Below are 13,289 nucleotides of genomic sequence, written 5' to 3'. Positions count from 1 at the left end.
TAAAGTAGCTTTCCCAGGGAAATTTGCTGAGACTGTTTTTTGAGTAAATTCTTAACTCGTATGCCTTTATCTGTTTTTACTTTAAGCTACCTGTGTTGTACACTTGGTGTGTGAGTTGATTTGTAGAGAATGTAATTTTATTTTGCTGTTTACCTAAACCAGACTTAATTAGTAAAGAATAACGCACCTGTTAAATTGTATAACACATTCTAGAACAAATTGGAATTCTTGCTGCTGCCTGTAATTATCACAAATAATTGTGTATAAGGTGTATGTATTTTTTTATATGTGCACTTGGGGGAGATGAAAATGTGGACCTTATTTTCTCATTCAAAATGAATGCTGCTAACTGGTTTGCTTTTTTTTTTTTTTTTTTATTTAATGTCTTTATTTTTGAGACAGAGAGACACAGAGCATGAGCAGGGGAGGGGCAGAGAGAGAAGGGGACACAGAATCCAAAGCAGGCTCCAGGCTCTGAAGCTGTCAGCACAGAGCCTGACATGGGGCTCAAACTCATGGACTGTGAGATCATGACTTGAGCTGAAATCGGACGCTTAACTGACTGAGCCACCCAGGCGCCCCTAACTGGTTTGCTTTTTTAGGTATATATGGCCGCGACTGGGCGGTGGTAGATAATCAGAAAGTGATTCCTAATTGTACACATGACATTTACTTTTTTTGGTGTTGTTAATACAAATGATGCTTTATTCATCATGTTTCTTCGTATGCATATTTTTCCACAGTCACAAATTGTCTACCTATATAATAAATTTCTTGAATTATTAATAGACATTGTTAAAATGTGTTCCAAAAAGATTGCACAAATTTAAACTCCCGACAGTGTGTGAGATTTCTGTTTGTCCACTTGTGCACTAGCACCGAGTATTAGCAAAACTTTACATCTATAAGCGAATCTTGCATAATTATCAAGAGAACATAAAAGCTGTATCAGGAAGCTGGCCATAGTCTTTTATATGACACCTCCCCTGAATGTTTTTGATAGGTTTGTCACCACCAGTTTCTGTGGCAAAGCAGGGTCAGGCCAGCAACTTGATCGAGAGATTAGTGTTTCTTAGCGTGTGGCCTTTTTATTCTGATACAATTCCAGTTTACAGAAGAATTACAAAAATACTACAAGGAAAATGCCAGGTATCTCAAGTGTTAACATTTTACCACATTTGCTTTATTCTTCTATATGTCTACACACACGCACTCACACTTTATTTTCTCTAGACCATTTGAAGGTAAGAAGTAGACAACTTTCCTTTAGTTTCCCTAAATATTGTGGTGGTTGTTTCTAATAAAAATAAGAACAGTCCCTTACATAGCCCCTGTACAATTATCACAACTAGGATGTTAAGATTGATATAATCCTGTTCTCCACTCTGCTAGCTCTATTCAGATTTTGTCAGTTGTCTGAATAATGTCCTTTATAGCAGAAGTAAATTCTGGATAGTATGTTGCACTCAGTTATCATGTGTCTTTAGTCTCTTTTAATCTGGCCAGTTCCTCAGTTTTTTATCTTTCATAACCTTGATGCTTTTTATTTTATTTTATTTTTTTAGTTTTTAACGTTTTTTATTTATTTTTGAGACAGAGACAGAGCATGAACAGGGGAGGGGCAGAGAGAAGGGGAGACACAGATTCTGAAGCAGGCTCCAGGCTCTGAGCTGTCAGCACAGAGCCCGACGCGGGGCTCGAACTCACAAACCTCGAGATCATGACCTGAGCCGAAGTCAGGCGCTTAACTGACTGAGCCACCCAGGCGCCCCCAATTTTTTTTTAAATTTTTTTAAATTTTTTTTTTCTTTTTTTTTTTTTTAATGGTAACCTCGATGCTTTTAAGAGTATAGTTCAGATACTGGGCGCCTGGGTGGCTCAGTCGGTTAAGCATCTGACTTTGGCTCAGGTCATGATCTCACGGTTCATGAGTTTGAGCCCCATGTCTGTCTGTGTGCCAACAGCTCAGAGCCTGGAACCTGCCTCGGATTCTGTGTCCTCCTCTCTCTGCCCCTCCCCCCGCTCACACTCTTTGTCTCTCAAAAATAAATATTGAAAAAAAATTTTTTAAGTAATTAAAGTATAGCTCGGTTATTTTGTTGACTAATCCATGTTTAGGTTTAAATTTTCTCGTGTTCAGCTTCAGTTTCTACATTTTTTTGGCAGTAACATCACAGAAGTGATAATGTACTCTACTTAATACATTATATTAGGAAGCATTGTCAGTTTGTCCCATTCAGTCTTTTGATACATGAAATTAGCATAGTTTGCCCAGTGTCCAGTTGCCCCCTCTTCTAGAAGCCATAGATTTTAAGATGCATACTTTTCATATAAGATCTCATCTGCAGCGTTAATGGATGCCAGTGTTCTCGCAACTCAGTTATGCCATCTGGATAGTAAGGCTTATGGCTCTTGCAGATTTAACCCGGGAAAGCCCTTCCCCAGGTAATGGATTTTTGGAAAGGCACCCCCTTATCCCAGTAATAATATTGGAAATACCTAAGAAGGCAGATACTGAGAATAGCTGGAGATGATGGTCTCAGTCACCCTTCAGTTAAGTCTTTCCGCTTTTCCTGTTGCTTTTCACAAACTGCTGCCACATTGTTACAAAGATGACTTTGATATTTTTCTTCTATCGTAAAGAAAAGGTAGAATCAAAATTAAAGAAACCGTGCTTTTCAGATGTTCTACCAGTACAGGGAATTGGGGGAAGCATGTTTCTCCACCTGATGGGGCCAGCTGCAAGCATGGCTTGTGTTTGAAATCTACCCCGTAGGATATTTGTTCTCATAGAAACACATTTAATACATGTGATGGCCAGGAGGGCACGTGGTGCCAAGGACCACTGGTTGCACCTCAACAGGTTGTGAGCAGTATTGTTACCAAATGTGATTCTTGAGGGAAGAGCAAGTTCAAAACTAGAAATTAAAGTAGAACAAAGGCAGACATGTTTTGCTCAAAGTTGTGTGACTTAATAGGCTGTTTTCTGCCACGGACAGAGAATGGATGAGCTTTTTACAGTAGAGATAAATTGCATATTTATTTTTAAAAAATTTTCAATTGGTTAAATATTAATCTCCAGTTCTATCCAATAGGTACAATATGTAGTTTCTAAAATTTTACTTTTGTTAATTACATAGAAGAACATCTTTGCATATATTTCACTGTCCATGTGTCCTAATAGCATATACGTTCCATAAAGATATAGATTTGTTCACTGATGTATTCCATATATCTATACTTGATTTCTACTAGGTGAATGAATGAATCTGGAGACAAGGACAGAATGTTATATGTAGCCTTTTCTAATTAGCCTCTTATATTTTTTTGTGAGTAAATTATCGAACAGCTTCCTAGTATACTTTGCTTTCTTTTCATATTATACATTATCATAGAATAGAATAATAATGTGTATTACCTATTTGTTTCCTTCTGGTGGCATGGCCAGGTGTGTATTCTTGAGGATATGAGTCAACATTACTAATTTTTCCTCAATCAAGTGCTATTTTATTTCACTGTCTTAAATCATGGGAATCCCAATACTTTCCAACTGTATAAAATTAATATGCTGTTTACAGCAAATTTGGTATAAAATTTGGTTTATGAGTTTGGATTGTTCATGCTTTCTTTTCTACTTATTTCCTGCAAATACTACACCAATGTTTCTTGCCTTTATTTTATTCTCATTTCTGTTAAAGCAGAAAATTTGTGAAATACAGTAAAATAGAGGCAGTTGCTTTTAGTTCCACAACCCAGGGGTACAAGAGTTTCCCAAAGACTTGAGCTTGCTTTTCCAGCCACATCTGTTTTTAAAACTGATGTTCTAATATTGTTACTCTAGATAACATCAGGTTTTGGGGACTTTTTGTAGCAGTGTGTTAAGATCAAGTCATGATCTCATGGTTCATGGGTTCGGGCCCTGCATCAGGCTCTGTGTTTCCCTCTCTCTCTGCCCCTCTCTTTGTCTCTCTCTCAAAAATAAATAAACATTAAAAAAAAGCCAGAATCATAACTTTTCCCCTTAGATATATAAGCAGATTATTATATATTATTACATTTAGTCAGAACTACATTTTATATAATACAGCATGCATATAATTTGAGAAACTTCTTGCCGATGAGATATCGATAATCTATACTATCAAAAAGATAATTGGATAGCAGTGATTCTTTGTCACAATGAAGAATTAATTCCGTATTTTATAAAATTAAAAGCATCCTTAGAGTACTTAGGGATTTAGATTATTTTTTATTGTTAAATACACCATACACCTATTATGAAAAGCATTTTACACGAGAGTGGTCTAAACTTGGTTGGCCCAACTTATTTCTGGTTCAGTTGTTAACACAGATCATGTGAATAGACACCTTGTTTTTATTTTTTTATTTTTTATTTTTGACACCTTGTTTTTAAAATAGATTGCAAATAAAGATAAAAATTTATGCCTGTCTTACCATTCCCTATTATAAGAGTGAGAGAGTTTAATCTTTAAATTATAATATACAGTCTATGAGAAATTGATAATGGACTGTAGTCATTTCTGCTGAAAGGTGAATATTTTGATTGCATGATATAAATATTACATCATGAATTTTTTTGAGTCATTCCTGTTTAAAAATGGACCTTCTTTTTTGCAGTAGATAATTCTTGAAGTTGTATATATTGTATATCAGATTAGTAGTGAAAATTACAGGATTCATAATGCACCTTATTATGTAACTTGACATTTTAAAATATGTAGACCTATAAATTTTATTAAATAATTAGGATTTAGTTCAGCTGCAAGCTTCAGAATACTTCATTGTGAACCTAGTAAATGCTTTCATGACTTTTCTTTAAAAACCCATTTTCTTATTCTTCCCCTATTGCAGTAAATACAGTAACCATTAGTTTTAATGAGATAGTGTGATGGCGTATGCATTAAAGAAAGGACTGGGATGGCTCACAACAGTTAATGGAGGTGCTTTATTATCTACTGAAGAAGCAATTTAATTTTATTAACAGATTCCTCACCTTAGGATGGCGCCTAGATAGAATGTTGCTAAATTTTGAAGTGCTGTTCCAAGCTCAACATGCAAACTTGCTGAGTTCTCTTGCTCATGTTTTCTGTAGGGGCAGGAGGGATTCTGCATGAGAATGTTGTGTAATTGTTGATTGCATCCAAGGGGTATTTCCAAAAAGGAATAGAGACAGATATTTTAATTAACACTTAGTTGTTAATCTAATTTTGAAAGCATTTCAGAGCACCGAGAAACAAAATTTGTGTTTCAATTGTGAGTACAGTGGATCTCTTACTCATCCTGTAATAAAGCTATGTCAGATCCAAAAGGGTGCCTGATGGTTGGAATATTAGTATGGAATGCTAGTATGAAGGGTACCATGTCATGATCTCCATTGGAAAGTTTTATTTATTTCGTTAGCTGTGTCTCTGTAAAATGTTCACCATTTTAACCACCTCACTTTGCTTGTCTTTATAAAGTGCAACTGTGCTCTTTCTTACATATACAGTATATGCAAAGAAATATTTTAAAGGCTGTCTTAAACTTCTTGGTTTTTGTAAACTATATCTAACATAGTAAGGCAGTTTAATGGTATGTGTAATCAGTTTGAAAAATTCAAAAAAGTCTTCCGTTTGGAAAAAGATTCAGGAGTAGATTTTCAGCTTTAATTCCAGAACTGAAATTTACTGATTAGCCAGTAGTTCAGTGAGTGTTTGTTGTTGTTTTTTGTTTTTCAGTAGTTCAGTGGTTTAGAACCTGTGGTCTTCAGTGGCCCTGCTGATATTGCTGCTAAAACATTGTGTTTTGTTTCTTGGTTTTTAAAATTGAATATCCTGCAGGGTAAAATCAAAGAATTAATAAGTAATTCTTCCAACAGAAACTTAGATTGTTTACTCATATTTTTGTACTATTTGAGTTAGAATACTATTTCAGTATTTCAGGGTTAACAAAAATGTAGTCACAGATACCCATTGTTTATAAATCCTGAGTTCATAAACAATGTCATATAGCATTAAATTACACAACAAAATGTACTACATCAGATGCTAAGGCTTTTATCATCAAAGTTAATAATTTTGTGGGACATTAAGTACAGTAGAGAACTCTTAAGTCAAATTAGGCTTTGCAACCTATAACTGATTATGAGCATGTCACTTAGCCTGTTTGTAACTTCAGTCTGCTTGAAAACACAATTCTGTTGGTCCATTTTCAAGTGTTGTGCTTCCACCATCTCTTAGAGAACCTCGCAGTGGAAATAGGTCATCACGTAGAAGTTAGTTTCTTCTTCCTCTATACTTATTTACTCTTATTAACATCACGCTTAGTTCCTTATTTCATAATTTTGGCTTGCCAATTTATAACAAAAGTGTGGTAATAATGACTAACATTTGTTGAGCACTTACTGCATACCAGGCACTATTTTATGTGTTTCTAAATATTAACATATTTAATCCCTTCAACACCTCTTTGAGGTGAATGTAGTCACGGTGCCCTCTTCCCATGTGAGGAAACTAAGGTCTGGAGAGTCAGGTAACTTCAAAGTTACACAATAGGAAAATACTAAATCATGGATTTGAACTCAGCTAATTTTACTCTGGAGAGTTTTTCTTAACCTCCGTGCTGTATTATAATTGCAGCCTAAATTGTGCTTTCTTGACCCTTGCTCAAGCTTTTCTCCTTGCCCTCTTATAACCAGTTGAAATGCTTTTGTTTGTCCACTTAGCCTATTTCTTTCTGGAGGGCCATGTACTATAAGCTTCTTGAGTAGTCAACATCTAGGTTTTTTTTTTTTTTTAATTTTGTTTGCATATAATTGACACAGTGTTACATTAGTTTCCTGTATAGCATAGTGACTCAACTTTTTTCTGTGTTCTGCTGTGCTCACCGTAAGTGTAGTTACATTCTGACACCGTAGAACACTATTACAGTGTCGTTGACTATATTCCTATTCTGTGCCTTTTATTCCTGTGACTTACTCATTCTATAACTGAAAGCCTGTGTCTCCTGCTCCCCCTCACCCATTTTGCCCACTGCCCACTCCCTTCCCTCTGGCAGCCATCAGTTTATTCTCTATATTTATAAGTCTGATTCTGATTTTTTATTTTTTTAACTTCACATATGAATGAAATCATGGGGTATTTGTCTTTCTCAATCCGACTTACTTCACGTAGTGTAATACCCTCTAGGTTCATCCATGTTTTCTCAAATGGCAAGATCTCCCCCCCTTTTTTTTAATGTCTTCATGATAGTGTGTGTGTGTGTGTGTGTGTGTGTGTGTGTGTGTGTGTGTGTACACCATCTTTTCCTTATCCATTTGTCTATCAATGGTCCTTAGGTTGCTTTGATATCTTGGCTCTTGTAAATAATGCTGCAATAAACAAAAAGGTACATATATCATTATGAATTTGTGTTTTCATTTTCTTTGGTTAAGTACTCAGTAGTGGAATTACTGGGAAATAAGGTATTTCTGTTTTTAATTTTTGAGGAACCTCTGTACTGTTTTCCACAGTGACTGTACCAATTTACATTCCTGCCAGCAGTGCCCACGGTTCCTTTTTCTCCATATCCTTGCCAACACTTGTTATCTTTTGTGTTGTTTATTTTAGCCATTCTTACAGGTGTTAAGGTGCTGTCTCGTGGCTTTGATTTGCATTTCCCTAATGATTAGTGATGTTGAGCATCTCATGTGTCTGTTGGCCATTTGTATGTCTGGAAAAATATTCAGGTCTTCTGCCCGTTTTTAATCAGATTATTTTGGGTGCTGAGTTGTAGAAGTTCTTTATGTATTTTAGATATTAAGTCCTTATTAGATATATCATTTGCAAATATTTTCACCCATTCAGTAAGTTGCCTTTTTGTTTTGTTGATGGTTTCTTTCACTGTGCAAAAGCATTTTATTTTGATGTGGTCATAATAGTTTATTTTTGCTTTTGTGTTTCCCTTGCCTTAGGAGACCTACCTAGAAAAATATTGCTGTGGCCACTGTCAGAGACGTTACTACCTACTTCTCTTTTAGGATTTTTATGCCTTCAGGTTTCCCATTTATGTCTTTAATCCATTTTGAGTTTATTTTTGTATATATTGTTAAAAAGTAGTGTAGTTTCGTTCTTTTGCATGTACTAGCCCAGCTTTCCCAGCACCACTTACTGAAGAGACCCTTTTCTCCATTGAATATTCTTGTTTTCTTTGTCATAGATTAATTGATGATATAAACATGGGTTTATTTCAGGGTTTTCTGTTCCATTGATTTATGTGTCTGTTTTTGTGCCAGTACCATACTGTTTTGATTACTACAGCTTTGTGTAGTATATCTTGAAATTTGGAATTGTGAGACCCTTAGCTTTGTTCTCCTTTTTCAAGATAACTTTGGTATTCTTGGTCTTTTATGGTTCCATACAAACTTTGGTATTATTTTTCAACAGCTGGGTTTAAATTTCAACTCTGCCTGCCACTTAACTTACTTAGTGGGCAAGTTGCTTTCTGCATTTTTTAAATGGGCCAATATGTGCTTTACAGAATTGTTTTATATTAATTAAAAAGAGTAATGTATAAAATATGTATAGCAAAGTGCCTGGCACATGACAGACACTGGTAAGCTCTGTACCACCTCTTGGGCTGTGAGGATTTTTCTGAGTGCTGCAGATTGTGTGAGACTGGGTGTCTTTGGTTAGTTGTGGGGTTTTTTTGCAAGGTGTCTCTAGGAGGTATTGGTCACCCTCCTCTGATCATTGTGCTACATGCTCAGAGTGGGTATGTAAGGCGTACTTAGGGTGTGTTGTTTTTGTTTAGAAACCATTTTTAAAGTATGTATTTTGTTATTTCTGGGTAAAGATGGTTGCTAAAGGATGTCCCTTTGTGCTGTTCTTAGTAGAGTTGAAGTATACATCGCAAAGGAGATTTCATGGTGCCTAAAAAGCTTCCTGTGGAATAACAGCCTATATATATTTATTTATTTTTCTTATTTTTTCCAGAAAATTTGGTGAGCGGCCTCCACCTAAACGACTCACTAGGTAAGCATTATATTAGTCTTTCACCCAAACATTAAATGAAAATACCAGATCCTGTCATCTTAAAAATGATATTAGGAGCTCTTGAAGTGATTCAGATACTGGTATCTAGATCATAAGCTTCTTCCCATCCTTCCCTACGTCCTCCCCCCACCTTCCACCCCCCAAAACCAGGCTAATCGGGTATAGTTCAAAGGGGAAAATGAAACCTTTTAAGAAGTAATCTTGAGTATGATATAGTGAACATAACAAAGGCAACAATGTAAAGATAGCTTCCGATATCCGGCCAATCTAGCTGCATTAGGTAATCATAATTTATTGATTATAAGTGAAACTTGAAAGATAAATGCTTTAAAAAAATTTAAAGAAATATAAGATTTTAACTATTTTAAGGAGACTATAAATACTACATTGTGTTCTAATTATGCGAATTAATTTTACAATATACATTTTAATTACAAATGTTAAATTTGAAAGGATTAGTCTTAAATGATTTAAAATTTTTTCAATCAGCATTTGTAAATAAAAAAGATACCTGTTGCACAGTTACAGCCCCAGAGTTAATGCTAATCCTGCATTGTTAGTATCTTTCAAGAAAATTATATGCATGTATAAGCATATCGTTGTCATTTTTTCTTTTTCTTTTCTTAAGTCTGGCATCATACTCTACCATCGTTCTGGACCTTTTAACTCCACCCAACTGTACATCTTCTCCCTTGTTCTCTTTCATATCTCCGTAGTCTTTTATTGCCTTCACACTGCTCCTTCTTTAATATTTCACATTGATGGCCATTTGGGTTATTTCCACATTATTGTTATTATTAAAAAAATGTTGTACTCAAAGAATGATGGAGACATGCTACAAGGACACAGAAAGGGAGCCAGCTTAAATAGGTTCTCCTTAGCCAAATCATGAGCACTTTAATCTTCAAAATAAATAATGATAGTAATAGAACCCACAGAATAAAATAGTTTAAAAGTCTACACTGAGTTAAAGAAACGACTCTGTAGTGGAGGCTAGGAATTTTTCTTATAGCAGAATTCCATCTAATAAATGTGGAAGGAATGATGGAACTAGGAAATCACACTTTGGCAACCACTACAGTAATAATTGTTTCAGGCAGAAAAACTATCGGTTTAAAGTTTGATGAGAAACAAACATTTACTTAGTCTCTAAGTGTATCCTCACAAAGTATGCATTAATTATAAAGGGAACAAAAGGAGCATGACAGTGAAGAAACTTGGCAGATATCACCTTAATGAAGTGATTGAAATTTAACATCACTAGTAGTGGACAAATAAACATCATGTGCATCCTCAGGAGGATGACATCATGTCACTTTTGTGATGTTCCTGCCAAAAATGCACAAGCTACGTCTAAGCATGAGGAAACAGACACAAATGAGGAACATTCTATAAAGTAAACAACATTTACTCTTCAGACTTACCAAGACGACGAAAAACAAAGACTGAGGAATAGCAGACTAGTGGAGACCAAAAAAATCATGACAACTAAATTCACCTAAATTCTGGACCGGGAAAAAAATTTTCTTTTGTTTTAAAGCTGGAGTTAGCAAACTTTTCTATAATGGGCCAGATAATAAACATATTAGACTTAGCCACACTGAGGCTGTTGTGACTTCTCATCTCTTCTTACATCCCCAAATCAGCCATAGATATCAATATATAAATGAATGGAATGTCTGTATTTGAGCTCAAATTAATTTAGAAAAATTGGTGGCTGTTCTGATTTGGTCCAAGGGCATTAGTTTCTCAACACTGCCTTCCATACTCCAAATAAAGGACATTTGTGGGACAGTTGGCAACATTTGAATAAAATCTGTATATACAAGTATTGTATCAGTGATAATTGCATTATGCTTGTATATGGGCATGTCTTTGTTTTGGGGAAATGAACACTGAAGTATTTGGGTTCAGGGGCTGTGTATCTACAATGAGCTCTTAAATTGTTTAAAAACGTAATATGCAAATATAGTAAAATACTGATATTTGGGGAGTCTGGAGGAAAGGGGACTAGTACAGTTCTTTGCCTACATTGGCCACTTTCCTAGAAGTCTGAAATTAAATTAGAAAGGTTTTTTTTTTCTCTAAAGACATTATATACAATTACTTGTTTGTATATATCAGGAAGAAATTCGAAGCAGAATTATTTAATTCACATTTATGGACATTTTGAAATTTATAGTTTAATAGATTATTTTATTTTATTACCAGTAGTAATAGATTGGAATGACTCCTAACCATAGAATATATTTTGGTGAATAAATCACTTGCTTTTAATGGGGATACCTCTGTAAAAATAGCAGTCACTGTGATGGTAATAAATATCATAAGGAAATTTTCCTTTCCTTAAATATATACAATAATATAATTAGGCCCTGTTTACTTTATCATGATTTTCCGTTTACTCTTTAAGCAGTTTTCCCTGTTTGGAAAATTTTTGTAAGCTTTTAAGCCTTCTGCTTTTGGCCAAAATGGAGTAACAGGGACTGGAATTACTCCAAACTGAAACAACTGAAAAAACCTGGACAAAATATATTAAAACAATGTTTTTCAAGATACCAGATGGCAGGCAAGAAAGGACAGTGAGCCTTGAGAGACAGGAGGCCCGTGAGGTGAGCTCCACAGTTGCCCCAACTTAGTACCTAGAGAGTTTCTAGGACATGATGTAGGGAGAAGGAATCCAGGTGTGGAGCCTAGGAAGCACCTGGAACCAAGGAGATGGAGCTGGGAATCCGGGGGTCCACGGTGGCTCGAGTTCCCAGGCAGAGAGCTGGAGAGGAAAGAGCTATGTAGTTCCGGAGATCTGCAGAAGGTCCCTTCTTCTCTTCAGCTGAGTATCGATCAACGCAAGTGTGAGGAAACTACCCAAGGCTGGGGGATACAAATCAAGCTAAAGATTTAGAGGGGAAAAACATCCTGAAGCTCATACTACAAACTTGCCTGTTCCCACTAGCTAAAGTGGAAAAATATAATTCATGATGCATCTACTATAGTACTGCACAGCAGGATTTTCCTTCAACAATGGTGCAAAATTTGGCCAACACCGAATGCTGCTGATTTTACTGTTAGGTAAAAGTTTTGTTAAAAAACTCAAAAACAAGATTGAAAGGATCAAATTCTTTCCAAGTAACTTAAATATATACCAAGACAAAGGTCAAGAATATTTACAGGAATAGAAAAGTATCAAATACTCAGAAGTCAGATTTATTGTGCCTTAACATATAATTAAAATATACCAGTCATACAAAAAAGCAGGAAAATAGGATCCATAATGAGGGAAAAATTCAGTCAATTAAAACCAACCCAGCAGTGACAACATCTGATGGAATTAGACAAAGACATTAAAGCAGTTATTGTATTTGTCTTCTATGTGTTCAGTGTGCTAAGACCAGGAGTTTGAGATTTTTTTTCGTTAAAGGATCAGGTGGTAAACATTTTAGTTTTTGTGGCCCATGTATCCTCTGTTGTAACTACTCAGCTCTTTTGTAAAAAAAATAGCCACAGACGATGTGTAAACAAATGGGCATGTCTGTATGCTGGAGTACAATTCTCTGTCACAAAGAGGGGTGCATCAGATTTGGTTTATGATTGTAATTGCAGATCCCTGAGCTAGAGAAGAGATTGAACAAGTTAAATAGAGGACATGGAAGATTTTAAAAGGTATCTAAATCAGATTTCCTAGAGAGGAAAATTACAATATTTAAGATGAAGAAATACAGTTGATGGGATTAATTATAGGTACATACTGCTGAAGAAGAGACTAATGAACTTGAAGACATAACAATAGAAAGTATCCAAAATGAAGAACACAGAAAAAGTTCTTGGGGTAAAATAACTCAATCTGTAAGGGAGCTGTGGTTTATGTTCAAGTGGGCTAATATCCAAGTAATTGGAGTCAGCAAAGGGGGAGATACGATTAAAAGAATAGATGAAGAGATAATGGCTGAAATTTTCCTTAACTTGGTGAAAATCGTAAAACCATAGTTCTGAGAACTCAGTGAACCCAAGCGCAAAAACTACACTGGAGCATATTATAATCAAGTTGCTTAAAGTTGGTGATAAAGAGAAAATGTTAAAAGCAACAGAGAAAAAAGATGTATACAAAGGAATGAAGACAGATGAGGATGATGAGAGACTTTTCATCTGAAATCTTCCTAAGAAGACAATGAGACAAGAGCTTTAAAGTACTCAAAGGGGGAGAAAAGACAGCAACCTGGGATTCTGTCCCTGGGCAAGACAAAATAAAGACCTTTCTAG

General features: G+C 35.4%; 1 protein-coding gene across 13 annotated transcripts in view; it reads left to right on the top strand.

The window, feature by feature from the left end:
* Positions 1–13,289, top strand: part of RBPJ (recombination signal binding protein for immunoglobulin kappa J region) — a 220,675-nt gene that overhangs the window by 170,972 nt on the left and 36,414 nt on the right. For all 13 annotated transcript variants that reach the window (XM_045474326.1, XM_045474331.1, XM_045474325.1 and 10 more), the window contains one exon: positions 8,973–9,011. In XM_045474326.1, coding sequence (XP_045330282.1) covers positions 8,973–9,011 — 39 coding nt within the window. The remainder of the gene's footprint in view (positions 1–8,972; positions 9,012–13,289) is intronic.

Source organism: Leopardus geoffroyi, chromosome B1, assembly GCF_018350155.1.
Source record: "Leopardus geoffroyi isolate Oge1 chromosome B1, O.geoffroyi_Oge1_pat1.0, whole genome shotgun sequence".
Taxonomy (NCBI): Eukaryota; Metazoa; Chordata; class Mammalia; order Carnivora; family Felidae; genus Leopardus; species Leopardus geoffroyi.
The sequence above is the reverse complement of the archived record's forward strand: the minus strand, read 5'-3'. Positions and strand labels throughout refer to the sequence as shown.